The sequence below is a fragment of the Schistocerca piceifrons genome, chromosome 2 (genome assembly GCF_021461385.2).
Source record: "Schistocerca piceifrons isolate TAMUIC-IGC-003096 chromosome 2, iqSchPice1.1, whole genome shotgun sequence".
Taxonomy (NCBI): Eukaryota; Metazoa; Arthropoda; class Insecta; order Orthoptera; family Acrididae; genus Schistocerca; species Schistocerca piceifrons.
Window position 1 is genome coordinate 896,812,329 of NC_060139.1, and position 20,096 is coordinate 896,832,424.

Consider the following 20,096-nt stretch of genomic DNA (forward strand, 5'->3'; position numbering starts at 1 on the left):
TGCTGTCATATGCTTTGTTGGACTCTATAATGTACAGAATGTATCCTGATTTTGCTCCAAGTTCTTATCTAGTATTTTTCTTAATGTGAATATTTGATTGGCTATTGATTTATGCTTTCTGAACTGCACTTGTTCTGTATCTAATATTTCTTAAATGTATGGGTTGAGCTTATTTACTGTAATACTAGATGTTTTATAGCATTTGCATAGTAGAGATATTCCTCTATAGTTGTGTGTCAACATTTTGTCTCCTTTCTTGTAAATGGGACATACAGCAGCAGTTTTCCATTCCTCTCCCATTTCTTCTTTGCTTCACACCTCTTTAATTAATTTGGCTAACCATTCATATGACTTGCCTCCCTCTTCTTTGGTGAACCATGCTGTATCATGTCTATGCCTGGGACCTTCCCATTTTTCAGGCATTTTATTGCCTCCTTCACCTCCATCAGAATTGGTGCTTTGATTAATGGTTGTAAGTTCTGATGGTTTTCTACCTGGTTTTTGTTGTTGTAGGTGTCTACCAGGTTGTTCAGCAGTTCTTCGTAGTATCACCTCTAGTTCTCTTCTTTCCCTTCATTTTGTGATCAGTTTTCCATTTTCATCCATCATTATCACAGGCTTAGTTTTGTACTCCTTTCTATAGCTTCTCATTGTCCTGTAAAACTGTTTACTGTTGTTCTGGCTGTAGTCCTCTGCCTTCCCTATCTGTTTATTTATGAATGATTTTTTTCTCTTGCCTGATTATTCTCTTCATTTCTCTCATGGCTGTCCTGTATTTTATGTGGTTTTCATATTTGTTACTGTGATCATTGCCTGTCTGGCTGTCTTTCTGTCACGACCTGCTTCTCTACATGTTTCATTGAACCATGGTGTGCACTTGATTTTGCTATTATTGTTCTCTCTTAGTAGTTCCTGTGTTGTCTCCTTTATAACTCTTGTTATCATGTTCTGCTTTGTATTGATATCTTCACCTTCTTTGCTATTGCTTTAATTCTCTAATTCTGTGGATCTATTTCTAAGCCTAGTGTTAAACTATTTATTCACCTTCTCTTCTTTTAGCCTACTCACAAGCTACTCTTTTTGGTTTTTTTGCCTCTGTTGCTCTTACGTGCTTGTTTTGGTAATGATTGTTTCATCTTTATTAGCACAAGAGAATGCTCTGGTCCAATATCGGCCCCTCTCATTGCCCTAACATCTGTTACAGCCTAGTTAGCCCATCTGATGAGATCTATGTTGCTTTATGTATGTCTTAATGGGGAAATGATGTACTGATTATTTTCCTGTTTCTAGCTGTGGAAAAGTTGATGAGTCTTAGACCATTATCATTTGATTCACTGTGCAAGCTTAAGATGCCTATATATTGTTTCCATTGGTGTTCTTGTGTTTTTGGCATTTAAGTCTCTCAGCACAATTTTGATGTCATCCTGTGGTAATCTGAAGCACATCTGGTCTAAGGTATCATTGAATTCATGTTCCTCCTTGTCCTCGGTTGAGGCGTGGACACTTACTGATGAGATTTTTCTATATCTACTTTTGATTCTGATGTAACATAACCTTTCATTGATATTTTCTAGTCGCAACACATTGACCATTATATTATTGTGGACATGTTTGTTTCCACTGTATATGGTTGTATAGTTTTCCTCTCTGTACATGCCATGCCCAGGCCGTCTTATCTTCTGCAAGGCTGTAATATCCAGCATGTATTCTGCTAGTTCTTCATCAAGTATCTTTGTCTGTCCTGCAGCATATAGTGTTCTTACATTCTGTGTTCCTATTCATAGTCTTTTATTTGTAAGAGGTTGAAAGAGTTTTTCAAAACCATTGTTAGCTGTGAGCAGTCTGATGATAATCCCTCCAGCTTTGTTTGAAAGATTTACTCTTTGACGTTTTGCAGAAGAGGCCATTGGATGTTAATTATTGCATATCTAAAGTAAATTCTACTTGCGATATGCTAAGAAACAAGAGAAACTAACTGTATTTTTCAATTACCTTTCAAAAGGCTAGTAAAATTTATGTATGCACCTCTTGCAAGAACACAGTTTGGTCTCTCAGGGGGAATGTATTCAGATGTATTAAGCCTTGTGTTATAAATTTTTTATCATGTTTTGATGGGAATGGATGAGTGATTTCATGACTGTGAAAAAATTGAGTTCGTCTGCCTTGCCAACATGAAAAAATTTGAAGATTCCACGCTTTTTCCTTCTAGTGCACTTGAAAACTTGCAGAAGTTCTTTGGGACTGTATTCTCAAAGACACAACACTTGAGAAATGAACACTATTTTATATGCCAAAGAGAAGTACAGAAATATTTCCACTGACAAGACATTAGAGAACCTTAATGAGGATAATGACGTTTTCATAGATACACTGTTGTCCCTTATTCTATCCATCTCTTCCACTACAGAAACTGTTGGATGGAGCTTCTCTTTCTTGAAACATATAAAAAAAAAATACTAGAGAAATGCAGTTTCAGAGAGAAACTCTTCTTTCGAGAATACATTTCAAAAAGAACTTCTAGCACACTTAATAAAAACACAGCCATCCTATGAAGATATCACCAACAAGTTTGCAGCCTTCGAGGACTGAAGGATTGATCCGGTGCACAAGAAATAGGTGATTTCAATTAGTATGGTAAACTTGTGTAAATATAGGTACATTTTTCTTTCCTGTTAGCTCTCCACCTAACTTCCCAGCCACAAGCTGCCACTGGAGATGAGACCAATCACAATATACTGCAACACAAATATTGTAATGCATATGTATGTTACTGGCAATCGATTCTGCATCGTCTCTTATAGTGACAAAAGTTAAAACAGGAACAACATATAAACATGCTTTGGTGTCACAAAGCTATGGGAATTTCTCAGAGGCCCAAATTGAAACATTACTGAAAGACACTCTAGTAATGTCATTAAGAAAGACAACTGCAAAGCACAATATAGCCTATGTAACATTATGCAACAAAATACATGGACTGTGAATGAAACAAGTCTAAGTGGCCAAATGGCTCTTGGTAGTACTGAAGAAAGGTCTGTATTGAATATTATCATCAAAGTGCTTCTTAGGGTTTTGCACTCACTTGTCAGTGCAGCTGATGGGAGAATGTATGTTACGAGTTAACTGGACGAGCAATGCATAAAAACTGCTTGATTTAAAGATAATCCTCCTGACAAAGACTGGCTCTGTGTGTTGTTAAAGTGGCAGTATGATGTTGCACACATTTGTTTAGTGTAAAATATTACACCATCATAAGCAAGTCTCTCATGTAAAGTTCTGACACAATAATTTTATAATTTGAGAGAGGAACTTGCTGGTGTAAAGTAAAATGTTCAATTATAGTGAGAAACCTCAGTGACACTCCTGGAAAATCACTTGTTATCTACACACATGGCACAAAGTACCCTGAGAAGCTATACAATAATTCCAAGTCAACAATAATAAATCTGTGGGTCAGCTGCTGTTTACCTATTCCCTCCCTAAGTGATATACAGACAAGGGCATATTCAAAAACTCTGGACACAAAGTATGATGTGTTGCCTGTGCTGGATAAAGTCATACAACCGGATTGATAAGGCAACATTTACAAACCTTTCTGAACTGTCTTTTGTCACACATGCCAGTGTCTGGAAGGTATCTAAGTTCTTCTGTGGACAGATTACTCTCTCATTTCACACTAAATGTTTGTAGGTTATGTAGTGTTCAAGGGATCAAATTTGTATGCTTCCGAACTCAATAGACCTATAGCAGCCTCTGAGCGTTACTTTCTTCAAGTCAACGAAAATGTTGTGGAATATTTCAAACAGGTACAGTCAGGATTACCAAAAACAGACTTTCCATTATTTGATGGCCAAAGCCTTGATAAACATGGATAACATTTCTGAAAAAGTGGCAGCACAGGATAAGGATTAAATTAAGCACAATGTTGTTGCTGACTGCGCCACCTGTGGTGTAGTGCAATTTAACATTTGTAGCTATATATATTTCAGATTCCCTCGTTTTTAATTTTTAATGGAATTTCTTCAGCATAATTGAAAATCCTAGAGTGATTTGTTGTTCTGATTAATCACACTTCAGTTATGTTTCACCCTCAGTCCCACAAATCACTGCACAAAATTCACAAGGTTCGAAGGAATAATTTCTGATTGCACTTTCCATGTATATGGCAAAAGTAGATGTCACCATTCTCAATTCAAAGAAATATGCAATTTATCAAAATTGTTTTATTTATTTTTTGTTTTCTGGTAACAAGGAAAATTATTATAACAATTTTTGGGTGCCTACGGCTTGTGCTCTTTGTATGCTAAATTTTGACAGATCATAATTTAGCATAGTTAGTATTTGCAATTACAATTCTTAAAAACAATGACCAATCTCACCCCACTGGACAGTGTTATGCCAACTTTCCATTCTTATGAAATTTTTTCTATTGTACATGTTTCTTCAAAAACTATTTGCAGATTTCTTATCAGCTTCATTTGTGACTATTTCAGGGATTCAGCTGTTATAGGTAATTCCTCCACCAACTATTTTTTAAAGTTTTGTTTCTTCTTTTGTCGGTTGAATATCATGTTAATCCTCGAAAATATCTGAGAATAGGTCATTTTCCTACTTTTAAAATATGGTTCGGATTGATGCTATCCTGACCGATTATAATATTTACAAAGCATTTACAGTCAATGTTCTCACAAAATATCTGCTATATTTATGTAATTAAAGCTTAAAAATCATTTAATATCAAAATATGGTCACATGACTGAAAACTCTGTTATTGGCTGATAGTGTGGTGACATCACAGGCTATGAGTAAGACGAAACCATACTTGTGTTATAGGAGCATTAGTTGTAGTCATAAGGTTTTTTACATACTTTTTCTGCAAACAGTTTATCTATTTAGTGATCCTTCTAATCCTGTGTGTATAGAATATATACACAAGAATATTGGACATGGTTAAGTCTTTACAGCATAAAACACAGTTTGTATTGCATTCCCAAGGACTAGGTATTTAAGTAATTTAGCAAATAAACGTATATTCGACAAACATTAAAGACAACATACAAAGTAGAATATTCATAATGCATATTTATTTTTGTTGTTTGGCTTCTAGGTACTCTGTCAGACTATCAATGATCAACTAAATATGCCTTTAATCAGCCTTAAAACTACCGATTTAAAGTGGTTAGGCAGATTATTATAAATGTTTATCCCAATATGTAGAGCGCCTTTTTGGCACAATGATGTTCTCACCTGCTTCATATGAAGATCAGATTTTTGTCTTGTATTGTATGCATGTATATCTTCATTTTGTAACAAGATATCTGGGTGTCTATCAATATATTGTATTATGAAAACTGATGTTTTGTAGATAAAAATGCAAGGAAGAGGAAGAATAGACATTTTTTTGAATATGGGTCTGCATGATTTCCTATTGTTTACCCCTTCAATAATCCTTACAGCCTGAAAAAGTTTAATATTTTTTTGTTGCATTGCCCCAAAAGATTATGCCATGTGTAATTACAGAATGCTCATAGGAGTAGTATACATTTAACAGGCTGGCTTTGCTGCAACTTTTTAAGTTCCTCATCATGTAGCAGGTTTTGCTTAGTTTCCTTTGCAGTTATTGATTTTGTACCTCCCATTTTATGTTGTTCTGGAGCTAGAATCCTAGAAATTTTGTGCTGTCAACACTTTCAAGAATTCTGTTCCTTAGGTCTACTTGTATGTTTGGGTGGTGCCTTCCTTTTAGATTGTAGATGTTCAATGCTACTGTCTTTTCTATGTTTATATTAGCTTGTTACAGCTGAACAACTGTTCTACACTGTTCATTGTTTGTACAGCAGAATCTTAGTTTTTCTTCTGTTTTCCCACTAACAAAGAAGCTTGTATTGCCTGCAAATGGGAGGATAGTTTGGCAATACTTGTTGTATATAAGGTCATTGACATAGAGGAGAAATAGAATGGGTCCTAATTCTGATCCTTGATGGACACCATATTTCACATTTTCATATCCTGAATAGTAGTAGCTGATTTTGTTATGGTTATTCATTTCCCTGCTCCCTGCTCCATCACTAAACTCAGTCAGAACTAAGGAATTTTAGAACTTTTGCGAATGGATCCACATATTGATTGTCGGCTATCAGCCATGAGCTATGACCCAAAGCACAAGAAGTTTATTCTTAGCAAAACTTGGTGATTTCCTCTGTAGAAGACATGCAGCAGAGAAACTGTTTCCAGCGGGCATTCAGTGGTGCGACAGATAATGTATCCAGCTGCAGATAAAGAGGTCACACGTTCGAATCCCAGAAGGGATACATACATTTAAAGTTTTATACAAAATATAAAAATAGCATTAGCAAGAACTGATTGTACCAGTTGTTTCGATTTGGTATGTATTATCTACAGCTTCATATAATTCTTAGTCTGAGAAATGGACAATGGAGTATAAATGCGTTTACTTTGTGAACAAACAATTCAATTTTTTTTCAGAAAGCATTGCTAGTAGTGAAGTTATCACCAAACACCCACAATATAATGAGGTGTAGGACAATAAGGTTATATGGAGAGACACAAAGCATATAAAACATGCTGGTGACACAGGCGTAAGTGCTGTTGTGTGTCTCAGTGTAAACTGACATTGGCATCTGAAGCAGACTTACTTCATCTTTATGTAACATGATGAGCTATAAAAGTTTATACAATAAGTATCCTAATTGGACAGTACGAAGATAACATTGTTTCTAATAAAGTAAAAAGTGTGTGATCACATTAATCTAGAAAATATCTTTTTGAATGTAAAGTGTGTGAACAGTGACTGCCAACGTAAGTGCATGTAAACAGCAAGGAAATAATAATAATAATAATAATAATAATAATAATAATAATAATCGGGGATGACGCTTGAATCCTATGCCCGCCCACAATGGTAACGACACTGCTAGCCAACTGGAAAATGATTTAAATCCAAATAGAGGTGTTTTGCAGGATATGCTTCCTGCAACCACCCTAGAAGGGAAACAAAGACAGAGGATGAGATGGTCAGATGAAGTTAATTGACACCTCGTGTTCTGTTATTACCAAGCAACAAACCTAGGAACCAACACAACTGGATACAGATCACAAGTATACACAACATTTATTACCAGATACCCAGAATTAAAATTTTTAACAGAACAACGACTAGCTGATCAGATCCGTGTAATAATAAAAAATAACAGGATACCCCAGTCAGAATTAGAAAACATCAAAAACAACAAGTACAACAAATACTGGAACAAAATAATGTGCAATCAGAAGAAGAAGAAAATACAGTAATGGACTCAAACATCCCAGAGCAAACAAACAAAGAACAACACGCACCAATTAAACAATCAGAGGAAAATGAAATCTTAAGACAGCCACCAGAACAAGCACAAACAGAACACGAAGTGACACAGATGTTAGATATAGAAGAAAAATTTCAGCTAACATATATAGAATACAAAGACACAAATACAGACATTAGACCATTCTTGCATAGACCACCAAATAACCCACAAGTCGAAACAACAATAAAAACTATCAACACAATCATACACAACAAAATAAATGAAAACACAACTATGGAAGAGTTACAACTACTGGTTTATATAGGAGCACTCACTACACTAAATATACACACTAGGCAGAGATCAGAACCAACCAACACACAGAAGAAACCCACAAAACCAGCATGGCAACACAGGCTACAGATCAAAATAGAAAAACTGAGGAAAGACATCGGACAGCTAACACAATTTATAAGAAATGAAATCTCGGAAAAAAAACGAAAAAGGTTAGGTAAAATCTCACAACAAGAAGCGACAGAGCAATTAGACGAAAAGAAGCAGAAATTACAAGCATTAGCCAAACGACTCAGAAGATACAAAAAAAGTGAAAATAGAAGGAAACAAAACCAAACATTCAACACAAACCAAAAGAAATTTTACCAGACAGTAGATAACACACACATTAAAATAAACAATCCACCAAACATAACAGACATGAACACTTCTGGAGCAACATATGGTCAAACCCGGTACAACGTAACAGGCATGCACAATGGATACAAGCAGAAACAGACACATACAAGATGATACCACAAATGCCTGAAGTGATAATTTTGCAACATGAAGTCACCCAAGCAATTAATTCTACTCACAATTGGAAAGCCCCTGGAAATGATAAAATAGCAAATTTCTGGTTAGAGAAGTTCACCTCAACACATTCACATCTAACTAAATTATTTAACAATATGGTTATAATAGAGGGAAACATTCCACGTAGGAAATATATATCTAAAAACAAAGATGATGTGACTTACCAAATGAAAGTGCTGGCAGGTCGACAGACACACAAACAAACACAAACATACACACAAAATTCAAGCTTTCGCAACAAACTGTTGCCTCATCAGGAAAGAGGGAAGGAGAGGGAAAGACTAAAGGATGTGGGTTTTAAGGGAGAGGGTAAGGAGTCATTCCAATCCCGGGAGTGGAAAGACTTACCTTAGGGGGAAAAAAGGACGGGTATACACTCGCACACACACACATATCCATCCACACACATGCTTGTGTCTGTATATGTGTGGATGGATATGTGTGTGTGTGCGAGTGTATACCCGTCCTTTTTTCCCCCTAAGGTAAGTCTTTCCGCTCCCGGGATTGGAATGACTCCTTACCCTCTCCCTTAAAACCCACATCCTTTCGTCTTTCCCTCTCCTTCCCTCTTTCCTGATGAGGCAACAGTTTGTTGCGAAAGCTTGAATTTTGTGTGTATGTTTGTGTGTGTGTGTGTGTGTGTGTGTGTGTGTGTGTGTGTGTGTGTGTGTCTGTCGACCTGCCAGCACTTTCATTTGGTAAGTCACATCATCTTTGTTTTTAGATATAAATTATTTAACAGTTACATTGCAGACCCATACACATTCCCTGGAACGCTTACACACGGAATAACATATCTGAAACCTAAAGATCAAGCAGACACAGCGAACCCAGCTAAATATCGCCCCATAACATGCCTACCAACAATATACAAAATATTAACTTCAGTCATTAAACAGAAATTAATGACACATACAACACAGAACAAAATTATACTTGAAGAACAAAAAGGCTGTTGCAAAGGAGCACGAGGATGTAAAGAGCAACTGATAATAGATGCAGAGGTGACATATCAAGCTAAAATTAAACAAAGGTCGCTACACTACGCATACATTGATTACCAAAAAGCTTTCGATAGTGTACCCCACTCATGGTTACTACAAATATTGGAAATATACAAAGTAGATCCTAAATTGATACAGTTCCTAAACATAGTAATGAAAAATTGGAAAACCACACTTAATATCCAAACAAATTCAAATAATATCACATCACAGCCAATACAGATTAAGCGTGGAATATACCAAGGAGACTCATTAAGTCCTTTCTGGTTCTGCCTTGCTCTGAACCCACTATCCAACATGCTAAATAATACAAATTATGGATACAGTATTACTGGAACATACTCACACAAAATCACACATTTGCTATACATGGATGATCTAAAACTACTGGCAGCAACAAATCAACAACTCAACCAATTACTAAAGATAACAGAAGGATTCAGCAATGATATAAGTATGGCTTTTGGAACAGACAAATGTAAGAAAAATAGCATAGTCAAGGGAAAACACACTAAACAGGAAGATTACGTATTGGATAACCACAGCGACTGCATAGAAGCAATGGAAAAAACCGATGCCTATAAATATCTAGGATACAGACAAAAAATAGGAATAGATAATACAAATATTAAAGAAGAACTAAAAGAAAAATATATAAAAAGACTAACAAAAATACTGAAAACAGAATTGACAGCAAGAAACAAGACAAAAGCTATAAATACTTATGCCATATCAATATTGACCTACTCATTTGGAGTAGTGAAATGGAGTAACACAGACCTAGAAGCACTCAATACATTTACACGATCACAATGCCACAAATATAGAATACATCACATACATTCAGCAACAGAAAGATTTACATTAAGCAGAAAGGAAGGAGGAAGGGGATTTATCGACATAAAACACCTACATTATGGACAGGTAGACAATTTAAGAAAATTCTTTCTAGAACGAGCAGAAACTAGCAAAATACACAAGGCAATGACTCATATAAATACATCGGCTACACCACTGCAATTTCATTACCACTTCTACAACCCTTTAGATCACATAACATCAACAGATACGAAGAAAGTAAATTGGAAAAAGAAAACACTTCATGGCAAGCACCCGTATCATCTAACACAGCCACACATCAATCAAGATGCATCCAACACATGGCTAAGAAAAGGCAATATATACAGTGAGACAGAAGGATTCATGATTGCAATACAGGATCAAACAATAAACACCAGGTATTACAGCAAGCATATTATTAAAGATCCCAATACCACAACGGATAAATGCAGACTTTGTAAACAACAAATAGAAACAGTAGATCACATCACAAGCGGATGTACAATACTAGCAAATACAGAATACCCCAGAAGACATGACAATGTAGCAAAAATAATACATCAACAGCTTGCCTTACAACATAAACTTTTAAAACAACACGTTCCTACATACAAGTATACACCACAAAATGTACTGGAGAATGATGAATACAAACTATACTGGAACAGAACCATTATAACAGATAAAACAACGCCACATAACAAACCTGACATCATACTCACCAATAAAAAGAAGAAATTAACACAACTAATCAAAATATCCATACCCTATACAACAAATATACAAAAGAAAACAGGAGAAAAAATTGAAAAATACATCCAACTGGCTGAGGAAGTCAAAGACATGTGGCATCAGGATAAAGTTGACATCATACCAATTATACTATCAACTACAGGAGTCATACCACACAATATCCACCAGTACATCAATGCAATACAGCTACATCCAAACATATATATACAACTACAGTAATTATTGATACATGTTCAATTACCCGAAAGTTCCTAAATGCAATATAACACATACCGTACAGTTAAAAGGAAGTGACTCTTTATCAAGGTCCACGTCACCCCATTTTTAACCGGACTTAACGTCTGAGAAAGTGAAGGAAATAATAATATTCTGTTTCTAATCAGTTTGGTGAAGATTTGTGACTGATTTGGTTTTCGTATGAGAGGACTTTCAAGTAATTTTACAAATAAGTTAAAATGTTCTTTCCTATTGGATTTGAACCAGCAATCTAAGGACATCAACCCGTAAAATTTGACACTCTATTGCTCTCACAACTCAGCTATCGAAAAATGGAGGTTTAAATGGGTAAAAAAAAGAGTTTTCTCTAGGAGTTAAATTTAATTGAATGATGCTATCCTTCTTTGTAACAGTGGGAGAGCATATATCTCAGATGTAAGTTAGTGTTAAATTTACACTACAACACAATTTTAATTAAGTTGTGCATCGATGTGGTGCGATTTGCATTTTATGCAAAATTTTCAGGAGTTTTTATAGGCGTATTTGTATGCTATGGTATGACACACCATTTGTAACCCATTTTCCAAAGCATAAATCCAAAACAAGACATCACTGTGAATTAGCACCAGGACAGGAGCTGTGAGCTAGCCAGTAGTGTCACAGACACCACATGCCTCAAATGGATCATTTTAGTGGGCTTTCAGATTATTTCAATTTCATTTCTGTTTTTATAGAAGAATACTGAATTTCAAGAGGAAAAAAAGCATGTTAGTAGCATAAAATGACAATCATTTAAGACAATTTCCAGAAAACGGTCATATATCCTATTCCAATTTATGACTTTGTTCAAGCCAATTTAACAGTTAATGAATATACTTTGCTAGTATTTCATACCCGAGTGTAACAAACCGATTCTAGCTCTTTCATACTTTGTGCTTTACAACCCTTCATTTTGTTCCTGAAGTATAGAAACTTCTGCAATTATTTGTTAATTTTCTTGAATTTCAGAAAGTTGCAATTTTTAAGATAAAGTCCTAGTTTTCCATGTTATCCTAGATATTTCTTTACTTGGCTGTTTAAACTGTTCGTCATGTCCAGAACTTTTGATTTTTTTTCTAATCTCACTATTACCACTTTTTCACACTGTTCATCAAACTTTATTCCCATTTTTATCCCTACAAACCCAAATATTTTGTTTGTTGCAGTGTTCATTTTCCTAGATAGCTCTTGACAGTTGGCAGGTTTACTTTATGTTAGTATAATTTCCTCACTGAATTGTTTCCCATTGCTTCTTGTGTTATGGTAAGTGTAAATGGCATTTTGTATTTCATCGATTTACATAGCCTCTGTGTTTTTGTAAGGCAGAAACTTCATTTTAAAGTTAGACAAATAGTGAGCAGAATGAGGTACATAATTCCCGACAACTGCAATAAATCTGCTTTTTCTCAAAAATGAATTGTTGCCACCACTTTGTGCTCTTTACTGCCATCTATTGATTACACTTTTAATACATGAACAAAACAGCTTGCAACTGCCCAAAAACGTACCAGCAAAATAGGCTACAGGTGCTTAAGTCTGTAACTACTTCTGGTTGCAAAAAAAACTGAGTGAATCCATTGCATGATGAAGTAGCAAAACTTCATATACCCTAAACAAATGCCATTATCTACAAGATTTGATGATGCCAATTTTGTGTAAATTATGTCTTGTGTGAATAACACTGCTTTTCCATCTTATTGGTTCATGAACATTAGTTTCGAGCCTGAGTGTGAATTTCATGAAGTTGTCACTGTTGCGTGCTACTGTGAAACAAAGTACAGCAGCACACTGGCTGTTACTTAGCCATACAAGTGCGTTTTTCTTTGCATAGCATCTTTCTGAGTGCATGGAAAGCATTTACGTTGTATTTGTTGCATAAAATATCAAGAGAGTGTTATTTGCTCCATAATCATGGTTGTTGACAAAATACATGTACAATCAATACCAGAAGGGAGAGATCTGTAAAACAATAGCAAATCCTTTTCACTGGAACAGAAACAGCAAAATGTATGAGGTATGATTAAATCATCAACTCTTGTATTTTGTGCTGCATCACTGCACAGAAATGGTTAGAACTTCATAATGAGCACACCTGTAATCAGTAATTTACACTGATGTGTTAGGTTTTTCACAATTTTCTTTTCAGCCCCTGGCTGTGGAAAACTGCCACATGGTGTCATCTCCCCATTCCGCAATACAAATTTGTGTAAATTTTTGTGTGCCTTCACTTTATTTTGTTTGTCTCCTTTGTTTTCACATCAGGTGTTTTGTCATTTGCAACTGGCAGTGGTGCCGACGGTGCAATGTAGACCTCGGATGGCCTGACATCAGGACTCTGAATGTGGAGTGCATCAGGAGTAATCTTATGGTACTGCCTGTTGTGTAGATGGCTGTGTTGTTTGGGCAGTGAACATTACTGCCTCAAACTCTTCACAGCCTCTTGGCCAAGAGTGAGACTTGTTCAAATGCTGTGAACACTGGTGCAACAACTGCAGCAAGGTCTTAATTGGCCATGGCAGATTGTGTCACCTGGAAGTGCACAATGTCAGTGCAGATGATATTAATAGTGCATGCCTGTCATGGTGATGGCGTCTTCGTCAGGGTAGTGGATTTTCCACCTGGGAGGTCAATCTGTTCCTCTGGTGTGCTTGCCCTTGTATGATCGTACACTTGTTGCTGTATTAGATGGCCTGGCAGGCATCTGTGCACCTGGACCTAGGTATTTAAGGTCAGCCTCCTCCTTGAGTGGGACTCCTTATTGGCACAGTACCGCAGCCTAAGGCACTTCACAGCCACAGTAGCTTGTGCTGTGTGGGCCTTCACAGTTCTTGCACTTGGGAGGGTGTCTCTTGGACAAGGAACATCTTACACTAGCATATTTGCCTGCACACCTCACACCTGCCTCAGTGAAGTATAGCAGCACTCCACATATTCAAGTCCTTGACAGCAAATACACTGGGGCAAACCTTCCTTGTTCCATAGACATACAACACTGACCTGAGTATCTGCCACCTCTTCACCAAAAACAGGCTCCTTTTTTCTGCTGATTCTTATTCGCTACTACCTGGAGTAAAGGTGGATTGGACACACACACACACACACACACACACACACACACACACACACACACACACACACACACACACCCCAAATCTGTTGTCCTCTCCTCCAGATCTTTAAGAGGTCAGGATCTGTGCACTTTTGGGAAACCCTTGAAGACTGCTTTCATGAGATTGTCTGGGACAAAAGCATGAATGCAGAAAGGAACCAAGAGCTCTGCTGCCACACTTGTGACCTTCCTGAAATCTGACATTTGAGAGTTGAACTCTCCCTTTCTCCTGCAGGCCTCACAATGACGGCGGGTCTCATCCATGGTTTGAGGCACTGCAGAATCACTTTTAGCTTTCATAAATCTCCATGATGTTCAGACCACCTGGCAGTGAGTGCCGAATGGGTCCAAATGGCTCTGAGCACTATGGGACTTAACATCTCAGGTCATCAGTCCCCTAGAACTAAGAACTACTTAAACCTAACTAACCTAAGGACATCACACACATCCATGCCCGAGGCAGGATTCGAACCTGTGGTCGCGCGGTTCCAGACTGAAGCACCTAGAACCGCTCGGCCACCAGAGGTCGGCGCCGAATGGGAGTTGGCCGTATTTTCTGTATGTTGGTTTTCAGCCGTTTGCATGGCCTTCCTCTGTTCCATCACAAGTGGTTGATACGGGTTGGAGGCCGCTTCTGTGGCCCCAAATTTTGGATGAACAGGTAAGGTCCTCAGTGACTACAGTGAAGTGTTCAAAGACAAAGAAATAACTTTACAATTAATAACAGATGTTGACAGTTGGTATTGGAAGCATCCAGTTGCTTATATTGGTAAGCCACCCAGTCAGACACTTCAGATTTGGCCCAGTAGAACTAGCTATTACCACCAGAAGTAAACTTGGAAACACACTAGTAAGAGGTAAAGTGCCTACAGCATAGACACTGGCCGGAAAGAGGGATATGCAGACAGGGCAAACCTACTGGTCTGTGGAATCAAGTGTTATCTGAATTGGCAGAGCCTTAAAGGAAGAAAAGTGAAAGACATTGATTTACAGTTCAAATAGGATTTCTGACAGACTTGGGAAGAAAACTAATATCTTCCGTTCTACAAGAATATAAAAGATATGAAAAATGCAGAGGAGAACTTCTTTATATGTACATTCAGAGAATTTAGATGGGACATAACAGAACTTAAGCTTATGACATTTTAACTGCTTTCAGAATTTTGTTTACTGTCACATCTCTTGTAATCACAGTCACAAAACAATCTTTAAATTCTTTTCTCATTTATGTCAGTATTAAGGCATACTGCTGCATTATGATAATATATGTATATTCAACTCTACAGAAGCAGAACTGTATGGACACGTGGAAACAGCTGCGGAACTTGGTGAATCAAAATTCTTTTACGTTGTGACTAGAAAAAGAAAAGCTAAATAGTTCAGGGATTGTCAGAAATATACTCCTCATGTAAACATGAATCTATGATGGGAAGGAATTTGAATTATCTGCCATACAAAGGAAGTAGGAAGTCTTTTGTGTTTCCTGAAAACACTGTTCTTTGGCAGTCACTGCATTTTGCTTCTTTTTGTCAATGTGTGTGTGTGTGTGTGTGTGTGTGTGTGTGTGTGTGTGTGAGAGAGAGTGAGTGAGTGAGTGAGTCAGTTATCTACCAGATTATAGCTTTTGTTCTGGGAATTCAGATGTTTCAGCTTCTAGTTCACAACTGATTTACACACTTATTAAATGTAAAAGTAAGACTTTATACATGTTTAGACTATCACATTCAGTGCAAGGGAAAGGTATTTTCAATTTGGATACCTATGAAAACAGGCTTATAAATTTTCCTTGTTATCAAATGGTTCAAATGGATCTGAGCACTATGGGACTTAACTTCTGAGGTCATCAGTCCCCAAGAACTTAGAACTACTTAAACCTAACCTAAGGACATCTCACACACCCATGCCCGAGGCAGGATTCAAACCTGTGACCGTAGTGGTCGCACAGTTCCAGACTATAGCGTCTAGAACCGCTCAGCCACACCTTCCTTGTTATCACCGAGGTCTTTATGAAGGAGTACTTACATTTATTCCATGCAGATGTTTGTAGAATTAGGGATTATTTTGGGATAGAATTGAAAAATCAGATTTAAAAAACTCTTCAAAATTTCTTTATTAAAGACATAGCTTAACAATCAAAAACTTAAACAGTTTCTATAATAATAGTTGATCTTACACAGAAAAAGGAAAAAACAACAAAATTCTCTAATGGTAATACGAGGGTAACCTCATGAAAGATTCTGAATAAAAATCTAAATAGGCAAAAGCAACTTATTTCCTCAGTCATTTCATTTGAATAAATATTTCTGTTGCTGTATAATTTGTTTACACAATCAAGTTGTATTATTCACAGCCAGAAAAACGAAATGAGATCACGCATTTAGGATCACAAGTTTTATATGAACACATGTATTAAAATGTCATGGCAGGTGGCAATTGTTCCAATATAAATTCTCAAATTATATCAAACACCCAATTTTCTATGAAGCTTTGAAGTGAATTTGAGCAACATTGTGATGATTTTGTATAAATTAACTATGAAAATGATCATTTTTTAGGACGAAAGTACACATCTCGTATAAGCATCGTCGTGACAGATGGAACTTGCTTCTTTTCATGTTGCCATAAAACAACATCATTAAATGATTCAAATTCCACTGCAACTTTCCGTGCAGTACGTGTTAGAACCCTAAGGAGATCCATTGTGGAAGCATGGGCCATAAGTTCTTCACACAAGCACTGGATGAACCACGTACCACTTTCAGGGTTTCGCCATGAATAAAAGCCTGTAATTTTATTTACATGATGATAAGAACAGAAAATTTTATCACATGGAAGTATATAGCAACTATCTGGTAGGTAACATCTTAAAAATATTAGGATATGCTTACCTTCAGCAGAGCTGTAAGCAATTAAAAAATCCGCATGTGTTGGAATTTTGTACGCCTCTTGGGATGAGTCAGTCTGAGTTCTTGAGCGAACTAACCTCACACCAGGATCCACTTCCTCTCCTCGACAAGCCTGAAATCAAAACACAGAATGTGGATAGATAAATAAATAAATAAATAAAAACAAACACACACACACACACACACACACACACACACACACACACACACACGTACGTACATTGTATGTATGTATCATGAAACCACATGTACTTGAAACTGTATCATTTTGAAGACCTATTTCTGTATTATATTGCCAGATCATAGAATCTTTTTACTACATTTTTGAAATCAGGAAGAAGAATGTTATTGCATAATCATTCACATTTTAAAACACCAACCTCTCAGGAATCTGGTGTTACTGTCTAGTGGCTCAAAATTTTCTGCATCCAAGACTTGTATGTGTTAACAAAATATTTCAATTCCAGTATTAGAGTTCCTATAAAAATTTTGTGTGTGTTTTGCTACACTGTATGAAGAGAAAGTACCTGCCTACAAATAACCCCCAGGAAAATTTAATATTAATGCCCTTTTGAGAAAGTAAGAGTCTATAGTTGAATGCAATAGCTTCATTGCCAAATGTGAATGTACAGGGTGTTTCAAAAAGAATATACATCTTACAAAGTATTATTTTGCCGAAACTACCCATCGCTGTGTCTCAACTCGGCTATTGGAGAAGTGAGTACATAGCCTAGTTTATATTAATAGCCGCTAGATGTCGGCTGTCTGCTGTTTTGCTTGGTAACCATCATATGTTAAAATAAATACTCCGCAGCAGAAATCATAGTGTGTTCTCAAGTTGAGGAGTGCAATTCCGTGTTTACAGTGCAAAGATGTTTCAGGTTGAGGTACCAAGCTGATCCTCCAATTGGCTGGAACATTCACAGATGGTATCGACAGTTTCTGGATACAGATTGCGTATGTAAAGGAAAGAGTCCCAGCCACCCTCGTGTTTTTGAAGAAAATGTTGCACAAATTCACAATGCTTTCCAACATAGTCCTTCAAAATTAATTTGTCATGCCAGTCGGGAGTTACAACTGCCTAGAATAACAATTTGGCATGTTTTGAGATGATGGTTGGTTATGAGGCCGTGCAAGTCACAGCTGTCACAAACTCTGTGTTCTGATGACAAACACAAATGTGTGGCATTTTGTAATGAGATTCTCGATGCTATTGACAATGGTAACACTTTCACACAATGCATCATGTTCAGTGATGAGACTTTCTATGTTAGTGGTCAGGTAAATAAGCAGAACATCCAAATTTGGGGCTTGCAGAACCCATGTGCAGCCACTGAACATGTATGAGATTAGTCCGAAGTATGTGTGTTTTGTGCGATGTATCCTGATCATCTGTTTACAGCTCATTCTTCTTTGACAGAAACATGGTTAACAGTCAGCAGTATCTCACTATGATACAAAACTGGTTGTTTCTGAGGCTGCTTGAAGACAACTTCATTTTTTAACAAGACGCACCACCCCCCTCACTCGAGTCGTCAAGTGTGTTAATATCTGAATGAAACCCTACTGAACCGTTAGATCAGTCATCAAGGAGCTGGCAATTTAGCAAGTCTCAGGTGGGCTCCGCAGTTGCTGGATTTGAAACCTTGTGACTTCCTCCTGTGGGGTTTCATTAAAGACAATGTTTATGTACCACCACTCCCACAGAACCTGAAAAAGTTGAAGAACTGGACCCGCACTGCCATAACATCAGTGAAGAAGGATGGGCGTACCCGAGTATGGGAGGAATTTGAGTATTGATGTGATATTGTTTGTGTCACTGATGGAGGACACATTGAACATCTGTAATCTGAACTTGAGAGGTTTGTAAATGTGTGTGTAAAGTTTCGTATTCATATGTCTTAAAGTTTGATGAATATATGCATTCAAAATACGTATGTTCTTTTTGAAACACCCTGGGTATTATGTATCATTCTTGAGTTATGTTGATTTTGTAGGAGACCTGTATTTTAATGTTTTATAAAATATTCTTACACAAACAGATGCTGAAATAATGCCATAGTATGGATCATTTATCTGTACTCAAATAATTAGGAACATGCTCTCTTTATTCAGGTTCGATTTCTCTTTGTCTCTGTGCATTGTTTACCACTTTTGTGATGATTATGGAACTTACTGGAAATAAAATTAAATAGAATTGGAGCAGTTACTATCAATAATGTTGCATACTAAAGTAACTTCCCTGGCTGCTGCCCATCCCAGCATTACATTTTTTTAAATGTAGTTATTCTCTTTTTGTTTGACTCATGTATCACCCACATTTCACTTCCAAACACTGATGCACTTCAGAGAAATTTATATTAGATGTAATGAATTCCTCTTCCTCAGAGGTGCATTTCTTCCTGTCATCCGTCTGTATCCTACATCCTTTCTATTTCAGCTTTTGTTAGTTATTTTGCTAGGCAAATAGCAAAATTTATCTACTTTTAGTGTCCCATTTCCTTATTCTTTCAGCAACATCTGATCAATTTAACTAAATTCCATTACTTTTGAAAAACTTCTCTTTACGTTCATCTTGTACCCTCTTTTCAAGACACCATCCATTTCACTTAACTGCTTTTTAAAGTTCTACGCCATCTCTTGTGAAATTAAATCAGCACATGTCTTAGTTTTTATTTCTTCTCCCCAAACTGATCTTTTCCAAATTTTTCCTTTGTTTCTTTTGGTGTTTGCTCCATGAATAAATATAGTAACATTGAGGATATGCTGAAGTCCTGCCTCACTTTTGAACTGCCACTTCCCCTCCATGTCCTTCAATTTATGATGGCCATCTCATTTCTGTGCAAATTATCTGTTATTCCCAGTATTTTATACCTGTTGCCTATGTAATTTTGGAGAGCATATTCTAGTTGGCTTTGTCAAAAGCTTTCTTTAAATCCACAAATGCTATAAATCTAAGTTCACCTTTCTTCAGTCTTTCTTGCAATTTATGTCATAGGGTAATTATTGCTTCTTATGGTTCTACATTTCTTCACAACCTGCATTTATTTTGCAG

At 36.7% G+C, this 20,096-nt stretch overlaps 1 protein-coding gene across 2 annotated transcripts in view; it reads right to left on the reverse strand.

Moving 5' to 3' along the window:
* Positions 1–16,310: 16,310 nt before the first annotated feature.
* The window catches only part of LOC124775833 (caspase-1-like), a 130,772-nt gene continuing 126,986 nt past the window's right edge, over positions 16,311–20,096 (reverse strand). The window contains exons 5-6 of one of the 2 annotated variants that reach the window (XM_047250667.1): positions 17,024–17,153; positions 16,311–16,918 (exon numbers count right to left, since the gene is read on the reverse strand). In XM_047250667.1, coding sequence (XP_047106623.1) covers positions 16,680–16,918; positions 17,024–17,153 — 369 coding nt within the window. In that variant the 3' untranslated portion in view covers positions 16,311–16,679. The remainder of the gene's footprint in view (positions 16,919–17,023; positions 17,154–20,096) is intronic. The other variant, XM_047250668.1, reaches the window with a different exon arrangement.